At 43.9% G+C, this 19,174-nt stretch overlaps 2 protein-coding genes across 2 annotated transcripts in view; one reads left to right on the top strand and one right to left on the bottom strand.

Annotated features, from left to right (window-relative positions):
• Positions 1–1,420: 1,420 nt before the first annotated feature.
• LOC144098625 (meiosis-specific protein MEI4-like) lies at positions 1,421–6,707 on the top strand. Its single transcript, XM_077631413.1, has 4 exons — positions 1,421–1,606; positions 1,690–1,914; positions 2,436–2,806; positions 6,309–6,707. Exons 1-4 carry the CDS (start codon positions 1,552–1,554, stop codon positions 6,705–6,707), a joined length of 1,050 nt encoding a protein of 349 aa, XP_077487539.1. The 5' UTR covers positions 1,421–1,551.
• A 115-nt stretch (positions 6,708–6,822) lies between these two features.
• Positions 6,823–19,174, bottom strand: part of Lerp (lysosomal enzyme receptor protein) — a 62,123-nt gene continuing 49,771 nt past the window's right edge. The window contains exons 32-42 of the mRNA XM_077631412.1: positions 19,098–19,174; positions 16,468–16,625; positions 16,173–16,324; positions 15,202–15,409; positions 13,139–13,222; positions 12,485–12,666; positions 12,053–12,159; positions 10,703–10,788; positions 9,311–9,451; positions 8,616–8,685; positions 6,823–8,020 (exon numbers count right to left, since the gene is read on the bottom strand). Of these exons, the coding sequence (XP_077487538.1) occupies positions 7,910–8,020; positions 8,616–8,685; positions 9,311–9,451; positions 10,703–10,788; positions 12,053–12,159; positions 12,485–12,666; positions 13,139–13,222; positions 15,202–15,409; positions 16,173–16,324; positions 16,468–16,625; positions 19,098–19,174 (1,376 nt within the window). The 3' untranslated portion in view covers positions 6,823–7,909. The remainder of the gene's footprint in view (positions 8,021–8,615; positions 8,686–9,310; positions 9,452–10,702; positions 10,789–12,052; positions 12,160–12,484; positions 12,667–13,138; positions 13,223–15,201; positions 15,410–16,172; positions 16,325–16,467; positions 16,626–19,097) is intronic.

The raw sequence follows: 19,174 nt of genomic DNA, 5'->3' as shown, positions 1-19,174 counted from the left end.
GTATGACTAGAGAAATAGCAGAATCAAATCAGATATATAGCCTGGGAGAGGGCTGCGTCAGCACAGCCTCTATCGCCCTTTCACCAAAAGAGCTGACTTTTCTGAGCATGCGCGAACGGTAGCTACACTACGTTTATAAGTGTGAATCCCTTCAATAAAATTTGTTGTCAGTTCAGCGCCCGTCCTTGTCGCCTCGTCTCTGTCCTCGTCTGTTCAGCGCTGCTTTTCCAGAAAACTAAGAAAGACATTGTTTTCGTCAGTGAAACTGTGACCAATGATAAACACCTGGAAGACATTGCCCCCGCGTAGTGGCGCGTCAGTGGAACGCTAAATAACCGGGAATTCTGGGTAATCACAAAGTGAACAACGGAGGGGAAAGCCTCAGGGTGCTCGCCAACGTTTCGACAAATGGAGTTGTCTACGTCTGGACAAAGCAATCATCACTGGCGGGGTTTAAATAGAAGAGGAAGGCCCAGTGAGGGGAGGAGGGTGTGCAGTGGAAAGTGTATTAGGATGGGGAGGATATGAATCTTTTCCAGGGACAATGGCTGCTAAGGATGATTAACCGGTTGACCTGCAAAACTGTAAAAGAAAAAGGCCAGCTCAGCAGGTAAAACGGCCCGTTTAAAGGACCATAGCCTAATTTTAGTAGCATGTTTTCTTCTTTCAAGTGATGCGTTAGATATTAGAATGCATGGTTCACCACGCGGTATCCGTCTAAGACTATTTATTAATTTAAAATTTCTTCCCTCATACTGTTTCGGTTTCGGTGTTTAGGACACGTAAGGCACTAAAAGAAACTGAAATGTAGTCGTTCTTCCATCGCTCGCATCGAGCAGTTAAGACTTCCTTAGAAAACGAATGGGGAATGCTTATGACGATAGCAAAAACGTTAATAGCAAAAAAATTAAGCCTTTCCAATCTCGACAGGAGATCTGCGTGTATATTGGCTGTTATCGTGAAATCTTACAATATATGAAACCATTGGGTTCATAAACTTTTTCTTGTTAAAAAATGCTTTTGTCCAGAAGTTTTGGGTATGCGACTTCTTAATTAGAACAACGGCAATCTCCTAATGAATAACATTGATTTCATCTGCACGTCAGAAGGGGTTTTTTGAATCATCTCAGCGCTCACGCTGCTCACGCTACATGACCTTCGACGCAATTTGAACAGAAACTGCGGAAACGTTCCACCAAAACCAGTAAGTAAAAAATATGTTGATTTATACCTCAATAACTGACTATTTTTACTTTTTAAATTATTTGTTTACGTCTGAAGCCTTATTGACTTGCTAGAAAATAAGCCATCTCTAACGCTGCTAGCGCCAAACCGTCCACGGTGACCAGAAGACGCATGCGTTCATGAGTCATGCGTAGCCAGCATGGTAGCCAGCGTGGTGAGCGTAGCGTCGCGGGAAACATAAATCATTGGGGCCTTGTTCCATGCTTGGGAGTCATGACTTCCGTGAACGTGCAGTTTAGGAGAAAAATATGACTTGGATCTTTGCGTTCTCACTTTGTACTCACGTCGAAGACGAAGCAAACCATTATGAAAGCTTCAAATGATCATGGGGAGAAAGAAACGCCCGTTCTACTGCCGCAAGGCAAGTAACGTGCTGATGTCTTTCCGGCCGCCTTATACACCTGTAAGAGTTACTAAAGCAGCAGTGGTTGCTTAATATTTCAGATGCCCACCACCGCACATTGAAGATAGCTGTCGCCATGGCACTGATTCGCGCGAAGCCCAGCGGCGTTTCTGCCGGCGATTACGCGAGGAAGCTGGCAGAAGATATGCACAGCAGTGACGGAAAGATCTTGGAGAGATGCAAAAGCCTTGAAAACGACATCCTTCATTTACGGCAAAAAGTCGCGTTAATAAGCATCAGGGGTGGCATTCGTCCGGGACCACCAGGTGAGCCCTTTCTGTTTACTGCATTTGGATAAAAATTTAAACTGCTTGAAATCAATTGTGGCCAACCTTGCTAGGTCACGCAAATCCAAATGTTGCATTCATTCGCGGTCATTAAGCAGTGTTTGCGCACTTACCAGCTGTCAGAGTCGAGAACTGTGAGATAACCAAAAGCCCACTGACCATCTTTGACCTTTTGAGAGTTTTAAACCCAAATACCGTTCTTTCCAAGTTGTTCGTATGCCGGCTCATTGCACGCCACAAGCAATCGCATGGATCAGGAAAGGATTAGAGGTTTAAGAGCGCACTGGCTTTCTGATGTTGTGCTTACACTTTTCCGTTTACTGTGCTAGCCTCAATAGCGTGCTGGAAGCTACCAGGTCACGCCGTGCAATGCGCAGCTTCCGGCAATCTGATGAGGCTGCGATGAGAAAAATTCAAAAACTCAAGAGCTGGTGTGGCAGGCTAATGACTGCACCTATGATTTCCCATCAAAATTAACTGTACTTTATGCTCTGTTGCAGCTTTTCGCCGCGTACTGCCGGAAACCTGCCCCGAGGGGCTTTCAGACTCTGCAGAACGCATCAGTCAGCACTGGACGTTCTTGGAGAACTATCTGTCAATTACATCCAACATAGCCCTTCTCGGCCAGTCAGACAACGACGCTGAGTCTGAAGAACTCTTGTTACGTTCTGTAGACAACCTTCTGCGTACAATACGTGAAGGCGCACCGCTAGGACATGTCGAAATGGACCTCTGCAAGAAGGCGCTGTTGGCTTTAGCAAAACTGTGTGACGACCGGCGCTGCAATGCAAGACAGTCCCTTCACGCAGCTGCGATGAATTTCATCACCGAAAGTGTTCACGATATTGTGGTCTGGAAAGAACCGTTCAATGTAAGTTTACTGCAGTTCTACAGTTAGAGAAGGCATACGCCACACATTCTACTTACAAAGATTACAGAACCGAACACACCACCTTATACTAGCAACCATGACAAAATTCATCTGAGCATTTTTTATGTCAGAGCATGTTACGAGTGCTCTCAACCGAAAATGCAAAGTGCAGTTAAGAACAAAATATCGTGGAATTTCACCTAACCATGACAATATTTGCCAAACGTGCACACAGACCAGAGATGTCGGCCTAGCCAGGATATTTGAAGTATGGAAGCGGCAGCTCAGGTGTGAAGTGCATGTACACAGTCAATCACACTTGTCTAGAGCACTCGAGTGGTGTGCTGCAAAGGAAATTCATTTAAATCGTATTGCAGCTCATTTCCTGGGGGTAAGGTGCTGGTGCCTGTGGGGTTCACATGTCTATTAGGCTGCTCTCCAGCGCAAGTATTATCAGTGAAAGTCAACACCTACTTTAGAATTTCGCTTTATTTCCGCCGGACGGCACCACCCGAGCGCTCTAGACAAGTGTGATCGACTCTGTACAGGCAGAGATGCAACACTGAGCACTGGCAACAATCTCCAGCGCTGCTTGTCTGCATAATCTCGACCCGTTGAAGTAATTGACAGGGTGGGCCACGGGGCCTCAGGTTGGCTTGGCAGGCCCTGTAATTGCCATGAATTTGCTGCTCTTGATTACCCAGTGCTCCGATAAACTGTAGGTAACCTACTTCAGGAGGCAAGATGCTAACATAAGCACCACTTTCTCCATTGATTTGTGAATAGCCTGTCTGATTAGCTGTGGTCTTTTTTTAAATTTTCCTTCAAGAAAACCAATTACAGGTATTTTCCTGCATTTAAGTGTAAAAAACAATTTCAATTATTCTTACTTTCTTTCCAGTAGTTCTTTGCGGTGCACAGTTATCCGAGAAAAATTACCTACCAAGATCTGAAGTATATTAGGCTCAAAAGAGAATAACTGCTTTTCAAAGCTCCTTTCAGACAGAAAGAGGAATAAATAATGTTTTTAGTCGCATTTCCTCTTTCCTGCTTGTAGTTCACCTTTCCAGGCTTCCTTTAAGGTCTTTCCTGCCACTCTCCCCAGTGAGGTGCACTTGCATGCTGTGAACTTCGACCCCCCCCCCCCCCCCCCCCCCGAATTACTGCAAGGTGCAGCACCCAAAAGTTTTTACAAAGACACAGCTGTTTCAGTTTCCACCTTCTTGGAGTTCAAAATATTGCAACCACGGTCGCTTAGTCGTAAGGGCAAAAGCTCACAACAGTCAATGAAAATGTGCAACTGCGTGTGGCCGTGGTTGATCTGCCTTTGGCTACAAGTTTGATTTCATAAATAGCTAGCAGCTAGTCAACCTATTAGTGTTCTGCGAAATTCATAAAGCATATTGCAAGCACTGCAAATAAAAATGGGGATCTTTAACCAAAGAAATGAGGCTGCAAGGCTGCCAACTACATTCATTTGTAAACAATGAAGTGCAGCCTTTCATGCAACAAAATACAAGTAGCATTGCCTTTTATTTTTTTTGTAATAGAACAAAATCACTGCAAAAGAAATAGAATTGGCACCCTTCCATTCTCAAGCACCTTATGAAAGGTAGTCAACCCCATGAACATCAGTTTCTACCACGCTACCTGTTACCAATTCCAAACATGCTGGCGAATAACAACTTCAACCTCGCAAACCAGCAAATTTCATTCTCATATTTAGCCCACACGATGTTTCTCACACATCAGCTGACACTGCAGGCACTTCACAACTGTGTATGGTGTGGTAGTAGTGCCAGATTTAAGAGCATGCAGAGAAAATTATGTTGCTGGGCCTTGTGTTCTTCTCATTAGGTAATAATTAGAAGTGTGCGAATATTCGAAATTTCGAATACGAATCGAATATGTTTCATATTCGGTTCATATTTGTATTCGAGAAATGGTATTCGTGAATATTCGAAAATTCCCGAATACTTGGCAGAGATCGTATACCGCGCGGACTTTCGTAAACTTGATTGCGGCAGAAGCACAATATCTGGGAAAATTATCTGAATATACAGTTTAAAGTTCCAGGAGAACAATATAAAGGCCCTGTTCTCTTCTCCACCGTTTATCGCGTGGACCGATCGCATTCCGATGCCGCTAGGCTCGACCTTGTGCGCAATTCCGCAAGTGGGCTTTTCCACATACCACACGTGCTGCGAACAAGATGGGGGACGACACGCTTCTAACAATTGCAACGCGAAAGCGCGTCTATGTTTTTATCCTTCCGTAATATGCTATCTAATTAATGCCCACACCCATGGCATTCGTTCTGTCATCTTAACTCTCTGAGCGTGACCACCGCCACCTTGTTTTGGTCAACTACGCTATGCGGGAAAGCCTACTTGCGGAATTTCGCGTGAGCCTCCCGAAGGGGCGAGTCGAGGTGTCGCAACAGGGCAAGCGATCCTGTAAAAATCCCGTGTATTGCATGGTGCACTGTAACCCATGCACCTCTTAAGTGGGCCTAACGGCAGGCGTGACAATGTTCGGAGGGCCCCTGTCACTAGGTCAAAAAAATAACCTGGCCGCGTAGTTTTGTTTTGTTAGCTTGGCCACTCGCCCGTTGCAATGGAAACTGTCGGCCCGCGCTTTCGCCAGTAGTCCCAGACTCAGTACCGTGCCGCTTTCAGACACTGAATTGCGTGTCGCTGGTCATTTTTTTTCTTTTTATAAGCAGTCTTGCCTTGCTGACGTCAATGTGTTCCCATCTCGCTTATGTTCGCGATGTCTTCCAGCACGTCTGTACTCTGTGCTCGTCACGGGATTACACGTATTTGCACGATAGAGCCGCCTCATATGAATACCGCATTTTCGGTAGTTTGTTTTTTTTTTTCGGGGCCGCGGGGCTTTTTATAAACCGACCTTCGAATAAGCCGGGCATTTCTGTCGGTTCTTTGAACTCCGAATTAATGAGGTTTTACTAGCCATCATGTTATTTTTGTTTCCAGTCTTGTCGTGTTATGGATTTCATTTTGCCTGACCACATTACAGGTTGGATACTGTTATGCTGTTCTGTGCACATCGTTTTTTTTTATTTATATGGTGCTCAGGCAGTCTAGCTTTGTTTATTTCACTTGCAAAGGCCATACAATATTTTGAAAAAAATATGAGCACCAATGTTTGCTTGTTTATCTTTTCTGAATTTATTTTTTGTGTTGACCAGATATTCGATTCGATATTTGAAGCCATTTTTTCTTCATATTCGATTCGTATTCAAAAATTTCAATATTCGCACACCCCTAGTAATAATGCAACATTTTCTTACCGCATTCTCAAAGCTGATCAAGCAGCTACAGGCATGGAAGACTAAGCAACTATTTACCTAGTAAGAAAAAGTGGCCAGATTCCTTTTTTTTTTGGCTTTCAATACTTGTGCAATACTGTATCCCTTACATGCACTGCACTCTACAAATGCCTACAACCTTCTAATTCAATGTCTTCTTTCCATTTCTAGTATACACAACTGGAGAATCTTACAAGCTGTGTGGCAGCCCTAGCCAGCGGACAAGCCCTTGTGCTTCACACCACCACACTACTTACGGACAAGCTGCTTCAGTTTGCAAGCCATATAAACACATTACAGGAAGACCAGCGAGGCCTAGAAGCAGACTATTTTGACCGCACATTCTATTTGCTGCAGTGCACTGAGACGGTTGCAGAGTCACTAAAACAAATTTCCCATCTTGACTGCTGCAAGCTCTCTGACACAGCAAAGGCACTGATGGAGTTCTCCATCAAATGCCAGGAGACCCAGCCGCTCTTTGCAAACTACCTGTACGAAGTTGTAACAAAGCTTAACAGCAGCTTAGATGCATGCAACAAGAGTAAACAACAAGTAAAAAGGTACGTGTAGCACGACAGTTACTGAGCTCCACCAGACCAGTTTAATGCTCCGGAATTCGAGGTTGGCAACGTCTGTAGGAACATGGCTGGGACTTGTGGTTTCAGTAAGGGAAACAAATGTCAAGTCAGAGGCGTATAATAAATTAGATTTATTCAAACAAACCTCTTTCTCTCATGAAAATGTCTATATACACGTTAACAGTCCAGTAATCACGAGCTTGTGCAGAGAAGGAAAAAAATCTGCTTTTGTCTGGTTTTTGGTTACTCTAGCGCACAACACTGACCTTGACAAAGCCAAGCACTCCGAAATTTGAGCCTGGAATGCAAACATGTCAGGTGCATAAAAACCACAACATAGTAAACCTGAACTGTACGGCTTGGGAAAACGAAAAAACAAAAAAACAATCTTGGCTATATGCCAGAGATGCACCTCTCGTCCCTAGTGTCATCACACGCAGTGCACGAGGTTATACTAGTATTTGTGAGTCAGCATGGACTAGAACAAGGCACACTGTCCCACCATCGATAAATGATCAAAAGGCAGCTTGGGCGCAACCGCAAATATGAAGACAACAGAAAGCTGCGTGCAACAGGCTTAATCACTAAGGCAGAGTTAAACCAGAACAAGTGCATAGCAACTTTGAGACCAGCTCGAGCCACAAAATATAAGCACTAGACTAGCTTGAAACTAAATGAGAACAATGGAAATGGAGAAGGGAAAAAAGAAAGATGGAATTCGCAGAATCTCCCAGTTGCCGTCTACCCGACGACAATGCGAGAGTGCAAGATAAAAAATAAACCTTGTTGTGCTCAGGTAAAGCTGGATTCGCATAGAAACCTCACAGTGCAGGAGAAATCTGCAATGCGCACAGATCAGTCCAGTGAGAGGTCAGTTATCACAGTCATCACGTCCAACCAGAAAGGTGCTTGCCGTGGTGCATCACAACATTGCTATCTTGCACCCTGCCAACAGTAATAGAAATGTCCGTCTTCTCCCTTTGCCTTTCCTTAGGGCTCAATCAACAAAATAAACAACTCAAGAAATGCCTTAAACTAGAGGGCTTTGAGAAACCAGAAAGAACGGCGTGAACCCGGTCAACCTACATCACAAATTGGAGCTATAGCCTGGGCTCCTATCAACCCAGCGGCCATATCAGGCATGACGCTTTTCTGGTTTCTAGCAAGTCCCTGGAATAATAAAAAATACATCCTCTAGGTTAATATGTGCGGATCATTTGCTTCATCGGCCGAGTTTATGGATGATCCGGAAGTCAGGAGCTCCGTGTCGCCATTTTCATCTGTGCTCCGCAGCTGAGATGTGGTCTGCAAGAGATCAACAAAGCACTTGTCCACAACTCTTGCAGTATTGCACATCGACAAAACAACTATCTAAATAACATTTTCGAGGGTACAATAAATCTAAGAACAAAGCTAAACGGCGCAAAAATTTTATAACTGTCTAGGTCTGGAACATGCCACAATAGTTACCAGCAATGCAAAATGGCCTTCTTGCTCAAGTTCTTCAGGTGGCAATGGTGAAAAATGTTCCCAAATTTCAGTGCATTTAAGTCCTTATAAAGTTGGCGGATGAACAGAAGAAAACCTAACAGCACCTCTATCATTTTTACTTGCCACAAAAGGACAAACTGACTATTATATCTTCAAAAAAGTTTTTGCTGAATGAGAAAACTAGATTTCCCTTCCATGCTGTTTCAGTTGCCTGTGTAATGAATCATCCCAGCCAAACATAACGTCAGTGTGTGCGCTGTGTGTGTGTCCATCTCGTTCACTGTCCATTGTCTTTTGATGACCTACAACTCGGAAAATATTAATAACATGAACAGCACAAGGACCTTGAATCTGAACATAAAACAGCAGAATTAAGTGCATTTTAAACTGTGCCAGGAGAGCTACAAACCTTTGAGTAGTGGTACTGAGGAACTCTTATTGCTCCAAGGGACTTGTAACATGTGAGGTCAAGCAACGTTCTGAAAGAAAAAGCCAGGTTTGGTCAAGCTTACACTTTTAGCTGCGGAAAGGCAAATTACACTATAGTGTTGGCAATAAGAATATAAAATATTTTGTGATAAAAGCTACTGTAGTAGGATACAACTTAAAAAAAAAAAAGACACCAGTTATTTCTGGGTCAAGGTCCAAGCTGCCCTCCCTGTATTACTCCACTAGCCAATCGCAACAGTAAACTTTACTAAACAAGCCAGGTATCAGAATTCTAGAGCTTATAATTTTTTCTTCTCTTGTGAGTAGCTTCTTGTTAGGTAACAAGAAAAGTTTTAACAATGGACTACTCTTGTCATGGAAGAATTCTGTGCGGCGGTCCTGAATAATGTGGGTGGAGCTTCACTGCAGACTTAAGTTGTAGCTGACTACAGATGTTTCTTACACAGGTGCACAGCACAAGTAGATAGTAACGAAGAAAACTCTAGCAGTACGGCTTGCACACTACCAAGAACCTTCTTCGTACTGCAGCACGCATGCGCACACGCGCACGCACACACAGAGCAAGCAGTCAACATATCAAAATCATTTCGGCCCGACGCACAGTCAGATTTTGCAAAAGCTACAGAGCCATGTAAGAGAAGTTTATGAACATACCTCAACTTATTTCTCATCAGGTACAGGCCTGCTGATGCAAGCACAAAGACAATAACGGCAGAAGTGACGATTCCAACAGTTGCACTGGATGATGCAGACGCTGGGCTGACAAGGCGGTCAGAGTCTGGTCCAGCAATGCGCCTAGAAATATAAAAAACAGCAAGAGGTAATAAATATTTGTAGTTAATGCTAAACACTAAGAATGCACAAAAAAATCAACTGCTGGTAGCTTAAGCTAGAAAGCTAACAAATTATCTTTCTTGACCTGAATATACTGTTTAGGTGGAAAAATACTTGTTTTTGAAGGAAACAAAAAATGGCGCCTGAAAGGGTTAAGCAAGAAGAATGCACGACCATCAGACGCGATGCCAAAATCGAAACTTCTGAGAATATGGCTAGACTAGATGCAGCAGTGGTGCACGCTTCATGCCGTCGTTGCGTTCAGTCCATTTGTTGCGAAGTTATGCAATTCAACCCAGAGGATAACATTTTCAAAACAGACCGTTTTAGCATAGACCGATCCACACTCTGCTATCTGCACATGTGCAGATGACCCTGAGGAATGCATTCCCACCAATGCACAGGTGCTGATCACAGCAGCGGGTCACGCCGCGCTAAAACTCTCTAATAACTAATTTTTTCGCTTTTACACTTAAATTCTCTTTTCAGACACAATAACTGGGGGACAGCAAAATCTGGCACGCGGTGACATGTCATTTACTGTCGTGTATAAGTTGCACCGTTGTACAAGAGGCACCAATGAAAGATCCAGAAAAAAAAAAAAAAAACGGACTTATGCACCGGATAATACGGTAGTTTCTTAGGCACCTAGGAGAGCAATATGTATCAACCTAGGTACAAAGCACAGAAGTATGACTTCTGATGGAAACTATCTACTACAAGCACTGGTGCTATCCATGCACGGAAAACGTTGAAAACACATCAATATGCATCAGTGGTTTGTGTTACAATTTAAGGCCAAAAATGCATGTCATGAAGATGTGTGCATGTTGTATACTTTCAGGATGCTGACAGGCACCACAATGAAAATGTTTCTGGCAAGACAGCGCTAAACCTCACACTCATGTCACTATAGCTGCACTGCAATACACTAATCAGTGGTCCTGCTATACTCGCTTCATTCCCTATACGCAAAACCATTTAGTAGACATATTCAGGCACACAAAGGTGTTCTTGTGGGGCCAAACAAACTCTACAACAGATCAGCTTGTGACACAAGTGTAGCTGATGGATTGATAAAAAAAAACTGTCCTCAAACCAAACCAAATTTTTCTTCTTAGATACATCAGAATATTATACCACTTTTCCACTTATCTTACTGCCTTTGTACACAAGAACACATTAGCTCTGAAAATACATTTCTGAACTTACACGAGGGCATCGTGGCACACATGAGCAGTTGCCCATCGGAACAGGTAGTGACACTTGCCCGACTCGTACAGAAACTCTGGTGAACCCTGGTGGATAAAAGGAACAAAGTTGGCGCAAAATTAAAATGGCACAAGTGACAGTGTCATTTAATTTACAGAAATGAACAGGTTTTCATTAACACAGCCAAGATCGACTTAAAACATCTCACAAGCACATGAAATGTAACCTTGAAATTAAATTAAATTTCGTGAAGCTGAAGACCGCTTTCCTGTGATGGGTTGCTGTCGTTGTCATGTATTTAGACATTGGATGTTAGTATAGCTTTCAATGTATACCTAGAGCAACAGCTGGTGCCTGCTGCATATGCCAACACTAGGCCTATGTGAATAGCTGTTTTTTGGTTCTAAGCATATTCAAAGCAAATAATAATTTTCTTCAAATAATTTTAAAATGAATATTTTGAATACTTCTAGGACACAAAAATGTTGGACAACGTGATAGGCATTTTTAAAATCATGTATTTCTTTAACAGACAAGGCCATTGCATGAAACAAAAAAAGTGCACTGAAACTTAGTCACATTCATTGAAGCTATGTCAATGTGTTGCAAAAATGGCCATTGGAAATTGGGGGAGTCTACCTACATGCGGAGCCGATTTATTTGTGGGGTCTGAGACCCATTTACAAGGCCCGCACCCACGTGGTGCGTGCGCCATGAAAATACAACATGACAATACTGAAATACGAAAATGCCACAGGCATCCAGTGGCAAGAGACTGAACTAGGAATTTCATTTGGTGCACACACTAAAAAAGAAAATGTTGAATAAGCCATCTCAGGATGGCCAAAAAGTTCTGATCCTGTTGCTTGTTTGCGAAGCGCAATGGGTACACCCGGTGGCAGCAGAGTTACCCAGCAGAAAAAACAAGGACCTCACGAACGATGATATAAACACCATACAGGCGGTTCTGCATGCAGGGTATGCCAGTTCAAACCCTGTGTGGTCCTGTTGGCATCTCCGAAACTAGTCACTCAGTTGATGACTTGCATTCTGCTTTGCTTGCGCTGAAAATTAGCAGCCTCACATTTTCTTCAGGGTGCGAGGCACACTTAATGTCAAGTCCGGAGTTGCGTATGAGAATCATCAGTTATCAGCTGTAAGGCATGTTAGCAGCAATCCTGTCAATCTGGCGAGAATGGTACATTACACAGAGTAAGCACTAGGAAGCGTAAAAACACCACTGGAGGTTGTTGAATTCGTCAAGTACAATAGCAGCAAGCTAACAATCTGACCCCACACATTTCTAGGCCAAGACGGCTGTGGAGGCAAGAAGAAACACGAGTGTCTTACCAGGCCAGCAGTTTTGGAGCACTCAAAACTGATGATGGTCTTCACACTCTTTGAAGTTCGCCCACATTTGCTACTCAGGGACTCCATTTCAAGCAACAACTCTGAACCTAAAAAAAAAGAGACAGCACGATACAATGTTGTGAGAAACAGCAAGCACAGAAGGCACTAGATCGATACGCCCAATACACCACTTGAGAGGTTGCTCAATACACTATCAATCTTTAAACAGTAATATTTGCGAGGTATTCTAAGCACAATAAAAACTGCTTTCCCCATTTGCTGCACTAGCCTGCTGGTTCAATGGTCCAGAAGTGCAATGTACTTCATTTTTATTTTCTTGAGTGCATTTTCTACACAGCCGGCCTCAGGTATTTGCATAGAACAACAGAAAATAGGCCTTGCAACATGCCGCGAAGAATCCATGTGCCTTACCTCGGACAACAAATTTCTTGGTGCTGTAGCTGCCAATGTCTCTGTAAAAACCTGCAGAGCCCTTGGTCTGGCACACACTCGCTTCAGCGCAGACTCCTGGAATGCCGGTGGCCACAGGCTCTCCTAGCCTTACCATGTAGAGATAGCCATCCTTGCCCCTTTGTTCAGACACGTTGAAGGCACTGCAGGCAGTGACAAGCAACCGGTCGGCACACGGTACAGCAGGTGAAACACAGGACAAGTTTAACAGTGCACATGCCAAATGAAATGAACCAAAAAATTCGCAGTCCCGTGCAGTTTCACACGGTGTTGCACATGAACACTTAAAACCAAAGCATAAGGAAAAGTGAAAGCGGTATCGATTGAGGTGCGAAAGGTACCAGTATATTTCGCACCTCAATCGATAGTTCAGAATGCAACAGCAAAACTGCTACATCAAAATTAATTCAAGATGCTGTAAAAATCAATTTCGGAAACTTGGAAAGAACACATTGTTTTCCCACCTCAACAACATTTAAAAGCAAAATTTGCACTTTAATTTAGCTGCCACTACTAGGTTACTGTTTTACTATTCGACCACTTAAATAAAAGAACTACCCATGGTCTAAGCACAAGATACACAAGCCACATATCCACAGCCAAACTTTACTTTACCTGTTCAAAACTGAAGACAAGTTCATAGCAAGGTTCAGCCTCTTTTCCACAAGGATGCCATCCTTTTCTGGAATAGCCACGTCTCTGCAAAAGAAATTTTTTTTTTTAACTGGCCTACTTTTTTTTTGCAGCAAATATAGCTTGCACTTGCACTTCCCGCCACCCCACTAGCAAGAAAGGCACATTGAGAAGCACAATGGCCATGATCACTCAACAAATACACTGAAACAAAGCCTGGGGCTGACGTGCAGTTACACTCTCAAACCGCAAAGGCTGCATTGTGCACACCACATTCCATTTCAGTTTCTGAAGCTGGGAACCATGAAAGAGGTAAGACAATCTGCACACATAACCACACATTTTCAACAGGAACATACTGTCGTGCTTAACCATAAGGCAGATCTTATCTATGGAATAAGTGTCCACGGCACTACAGTTAGTCTCACACAACTTGTCGACATTGACTGCAGTACAGAATTCCTTTAACAAAAAGTAGTCCTTTTCTAAAGCTTTTCTTGTTACCCAAACAAAAGCTAACCATAAGATAAAGATTATGAGCTTAAGAATTTTGATGCATCTGGCTTGTCTGATGTAGTCAAACATTAAAAGGCTGATTTCATTTACTGTTGCGAGTGGTCATCGGAGTAACACACAACACTGTGGGCCATGGCCCATTGTTACCAAATGCTGTTTTTTAAGTCGCATTCTACCACAGTTGTGCCCAGTTATAACGAACCTGACAGTCACGCGAGCTGAGTTGGTTTTATCTGATGCTCATTGTAAGTGGACTCCCCGTATTATAGCCAATAATAGTAAGTCCACCAAAAGTGGCGTTTATTCCATAAAAACTCAGTCATGTGCCTCAATTTCTTCAAAGCAGACAATGCCACAACTTTCCAGGCTTTCCAGGACAATCATGTGCTTCTCTCCAAGGCCGTTGCTCCCAACAATCTGCTTTACGGATGGGAACAACTAATCGTGATTGAAACGTTCATAGCAGCTGGTGACGTGTCGGCCATATGTCGGTGGCTGATAGCACTGGTACTTTGTACAAGGGCTCTGACGAAGCCACAGCCAGCTATGCATCAAGGACAAGTTGCCACAAATCTACACGTGTCTGATCGTTTGTTTTTCAACAGCGTCACCTATCGTTCCTGGGTTCATGAAGCGAAGAAAGTAGCGCAACTTGTGCGCACAGAATGTATCAGCTGCACTGTCCACTATCTGGCGTGTCCTGCACGTGGTAGCAGCACAAAAGCTGGAGCCAACTTGGGAGGAGATGCATACCGCGTGCCCAGCGTAACCAGCAACGCATTCAAGCTTCTCAAATTGCTGTTGTTAGTTGATCCATGACAGTGGTCAGTAATTTCATTCTCGACGCTAATACTCTCGCACACACTGCGCTTCTGCTTCCACTTGGGATGCTTTGCCTAGCTGGTGCACATGCGGGCAGTGGCCGTACCCTGACATCAGCATGTGCTTGGTCGCAGTTTCTTAACAGTTTTAATGCCACCTTTTTATTGCTTCTTTTTGAATCGACATGTTCTTTACAGAGGGAGCAATGTCGCGGAGGCTAAGAGTCACTCTTCAAGTTTTTCAACTTCGGGGTCGAATTTATGGTGCCTCATCACAGTTGTGAGGCCACAGGTGTTCGCTGTATCTGAGATGAATTGCCATTGCCGTAACGCACATTTCGACGGTAGCAGAGCAATCGTTCATAATGAGTGAGCATTCGTTATATCTGCGGTAGTTATAAGTGGGCTCTACTGTATAGACTGATTCCATCCACTAAAAGACTTTTGATAGTGCCTTCCAGTTTTCTTGTAGCAAGCTACAGGCCAGTAAGTTTCCCAATGCCATCACTACACTCAAATGTCTGTCCCCTTCAACTTGTTTTCCTTTTCTTCATACCCACTGTCGCTCAAACAGGTTGCCGCATTACATGCTCTGCTTAAGGCCACTTATCAGGAAACAATAAAAAAGCCAAAATGCTCATACAAGTATTGCACAGATTCAAAGAGCGCGCAGTGTTCCACAGAGTAAGGACCAGCAACGGCACTTACTCAACAACAGGACAAGCTGTCCTTGACTTCCATCTGAAGACAAACAAGCACTGGTCTGGTGTGGGACCCCTCACGAACTCCAGGACTCCAGTGCTGCTGCCACCAGTGACGCACTCGTGCTGGATCAGCGTGGTGGGGTGCTGAGAGGTGCGGTCGTGGCAGACATAAGGGTCCCCTCCGCCATAGGTCATGTCCACACGACCAGGGGCTGTGACACCAAAGACCGCAGGAGTGGGGTTGAATGAGCACAACACTGAAGTTAGCACAGGCTTGACAAGTACTATTCTAAGATGGGTGGAACTGGCAGAGTCAGTATACTACCATGCAATACAGAACCAGCACAAGGAACACTGGACTTTTATTTTTATTTATTTATTTATTAATACTGCAGGCCAGCATACTGGCCCATGCAGGAGGGGCAATACAGCTGACAAGGTAAGGACAATGCAACAAAGGTGACAAAAAAAATGCATATATAAACAGTGCTTGAAAATGATGCAGCCCATAGCCACGTTACAAAAATCTAAATGCTTGCCTTAGCACAGTAATTACAACAAAAAGAATCGCACATTTGAATTTATATGTGGATAAAGACACTGCCAAACAACAGTCGGGCACTAAACATAACAAAATACAGGAAATTTCACATAAAAAACGAGAAAAACAGTGAAAATACTGCTTATGGTTGTGTTATTTTATGTGACAAATAGTTTTCCAACGCTTTTGTGAAGTTCCCTGATTGAAGTACATCAACAGGAAGAGAATTCCATTCGTTTATAGTACGTGAATAAAAACTATTCATGTGAGATTTTGTTCTAGCAAATAATGAATGCATTTGCCAATGAATGCAACTGAATGCATTTTGCCAATGTAATTCAAAGTCCAGCATAAATCTAGGCCACTGTGTTGTGTTCCTCACACCGGTTTTCTTCCGAGTCATCAACCTGAGAAGCAATGGCAGCACAACTTACCAACAGCAGACAGTGTAAGCGACTGTGCTTTGCCAATGGTGAAGTCATGTTCACTGTGGCCTTTGCTACGCATGCAGACCGCAGCAGAGCTGGGACAAGACTGAACATTATGGTGGTCTGCATTCATGCCGTTGCACACATTGAGCCAGTATCTGAAATTGAGAACAAAAGGTTGACATCAGCTCACTACCTGAAAAACCAAAAACCTTGGCAATGTAACTTAATACCATTAGTGGATGACTACACACCCCCCCATGATAGCATGCTGCAGATTCAATAAGAGATGCAAGCTTACATGTTTCCTTCTTCATCAGTCACATTCCTCACATGACTAACGGAGGCCAGGAGGCCAAAGTCGTATACGTCGTCACCAGATGTAACCACACACTGTCTGTAGTCCGGCACACACACCAAATTTGTCTTCCAGATGAAAACTGAGTGGCAAGCGTGCTTCTGCATTTAAAATAAAAAAAGACCATACAGGTTAGGAACAATGCCAATGTTCATGGCACAGCTTTGCACTTGCCACAAACCATGCACACCGAACTACGGTGCAACCTTGTTAGTTTGACCCTCATTGATTTGGAAATTTGTAGGGGTGTGCGAATATTCGAAATTTCGAATACAAATCGAATACCTTTGATATTTGATTCTTATTCGTATTCGAAAATTGATATTCATGAATTTCCGAATATTCGAAAATTCCGGAATACTCGCCAGCGATCGTATACTGCGCATACTTTCTTAAATTACACCATGGCAAAACCACAGTATCTGGGCAAATTAGCCGATAACCGAGTTAAAAATTCCAGGAAAACGATACAGCGGTCCTATCCCCTTCCTTCTCCGCCGTTTATCACGCGGACCGACCGCACCCCGACACCGCAAGGCTTCACCCCGTGAGTATTTCCCCTAGTGGGCTTTTCCACATATCACCCGTGCTGCGAACAAGATGACCGACGGCCCGCTTCGAGCAGTCGCAATGCGAAATCGCGGTTTTTTTTTTAATCCTTCGGTAATACGTTACAGATTTAATGCACACATCCGAAGAATGCGTCCTGTCGCCTTCATAAGTCTCCGAGCGCGACTTCCACCATCCCGTTTTGTAAACCACTATATGCGGGAAAGCCTACTTGCGGAATGCCGCAGGAGCCTCCTGAATGGGCGCATCGAGTAGTCACAATAGGGCAAGCGAGCCTGTTAAAATCCTGCCTATTGCATGGTGCATTGTAACCTGCACACCTCTTTAGCGGGCGTAACGGCAGGCGTGGCAACAATCGGAAGGCCTCTGTCGCTAGGGCAAAAATATAGCCTGGCTGCGTAGTTTCGGTTTCTGAGCTTCACCGCTGCCCCGCGGCAAATTCAAATGTCGGCCCGCGCATTCGCCGATAGACCAATCCCAGCTCCGCGCGGCTTATTTCTTTTTTCTTTTTAGAAACCGCCTCGCCGCTCCGACGCCAGTGGCGTTCCCCGGCCCCTTGCTTGCATTTGTGTTCTTCCAGCACTCCAAAACGGGTGGCTCGTCACGGACTTACAGGAGTTAGCTCGATAAACCCGCCTCATAAGGCCTTACTGCATCTTCAGCATTTTCGGCAGCATTATTTTTTTCCGGGGGGGGGGAGGGGGGAGGGGGGGCAATTTTATTAACAGAGGCCTTCTGATGAACCGGGTATTTCTTCCGGTCCCTTGAACTCCAAATGAATGAGGTTTAATAGTCATCATGTTATTTTTTTTGTTGCTAGTCTTGTCATTTTATGAATTTTGTTTTGCATGACCTCATTATAGTTTGGATGCTGTTATGTTGTCTAATCAAGTAGTATACATTTCTGTGCACATCATGTTTTTTATATGGTACTGAGGCAGTATAGTTTTGTTTATTTTAGTTGCAAAGACCATACACTATTTTGGAAAAAAAATTAAGGGCAACAACGTTTGCTTGCTCATCATTTTCTGAAATTTTTTTTGTACTGAACAAATATTCGATTTGATATTCGAAGCCATTTTTTGTTCATATTCGATTCGTATTCGAAAATTTCTAATTCGCACACCCCTAGAAATTTGGTTAATTCGGACTGTCACCACATTCCCACCAACGCCCACGTTAATTCTTGTTAAAGCTTGTTAAAGCTTGTTAATTCGGACAGTCCGGGGCTGGCATCAGTGAACTCGTACAGGCTCCCGAAGTGACGCTGTATCCAGGTATGATCTGCTCGACAAGCGATCGTCCAAATATTCGTCCTCGGGCTTGGAACTGCACATTATACATTGTTTCCCGCGCCCCATTTGATGTGCGCCAATGCACACTTGTTTCGCTTCCGTGAGCGAGTGTTTCAGTTCTTCCTGCGGGCCAAACTCCGCGCTTGACACGTGCTGTTTGCAGTTTGTGCAGTGAAGCCTCCTCATGTACGACACCACGTGCGAAGAAGCTCCAGTGCTACCACGTTGCAGTTCTGGTGCCGACACTCTCGCTAGCATGCATGAATTAAAGCATTTGATGGAACAGCAAAACATCACCATTGTCGCACAGCTTTCGCCTTATAGGGGTGATCATCACCAAGGTTTTGACTAAAATGTTTCTTTCATGAAAACTTTTTGCATTTTGGGGAGAGGAGGCATTCAATAATTCGACCTTTTTTTTTTTACACTCTCCTGAAATCCGAATTAATAAGTTTTACTGCACATGCCTGCAATACAGCAAGTGTCAGGGTGTCAGGGAGTGTACAAAAGATGCTACAAACTTTTGTCAGGTACATGCAGAGACTGCCACTTATAACAGGCTTGCACCCCTAGCACCTGACATGGTGGGAGCAACATCAATGTTGGCAATGTTTCCAAGGCAGAAATGTAACTACATATAGCATGCCACGGCTTTAAGAGAGGTAAGCAGAAATGCTGGACAAGAAACTAGAAATCACCCCAGCTTACATGTTCCAAAACTGGCCAGCCAATTCCAGCATTTTCATCGCACTCAAAGCTCACTTCGGCAGAGTGGGCAACAGCCT

Source organism: Amblyomma americanum, chromosome 7 (assembly GCF_052857255.1).
Source record: "Amblyomma americanum isolate KBUSLIRL-KWMA chromosome 7, ASM5285725v1, whole genome shotgun sequence".
In the NCBI taxonomy this organism is placed as follows: Eukaryota; Metazoa; Arthropoda; class Arachnida; order Ixodida; family Ixodidae; genus Amblyomma; species Amblyomma americanum.
The sequence above is the reverse complement of the archived record's forward strand: the minus strand, read 5'-3'. Positions and strand labels throughout refer to the sequence as shown.

Excerpts from the sequence above, each read along its gene's own strand:
- LOC144098625 (XM_077631413.1), top strand. The coding sequence starts at position 1,552 with ATGAAAGCTTCAAATGATCATGGGGAGAAAGAAACGCCCGTTCTACTG. Across the intron at positions 1,915-2,435 it reads CATTCGTCCGGGACCACCAG|CTTTTCGCCGCGTACTGCCG; the intron begins GTGAGCCCTTTC and ends GCTCTGTTGCAG. Across the intron at positions 2,807-6,308 it reads TCTGGAAAGAACCGTTCAAT|TATACACAACTGGAGAATCT; the intron begins GTAAGTTTACTG and ends TTCCATTTCTAG.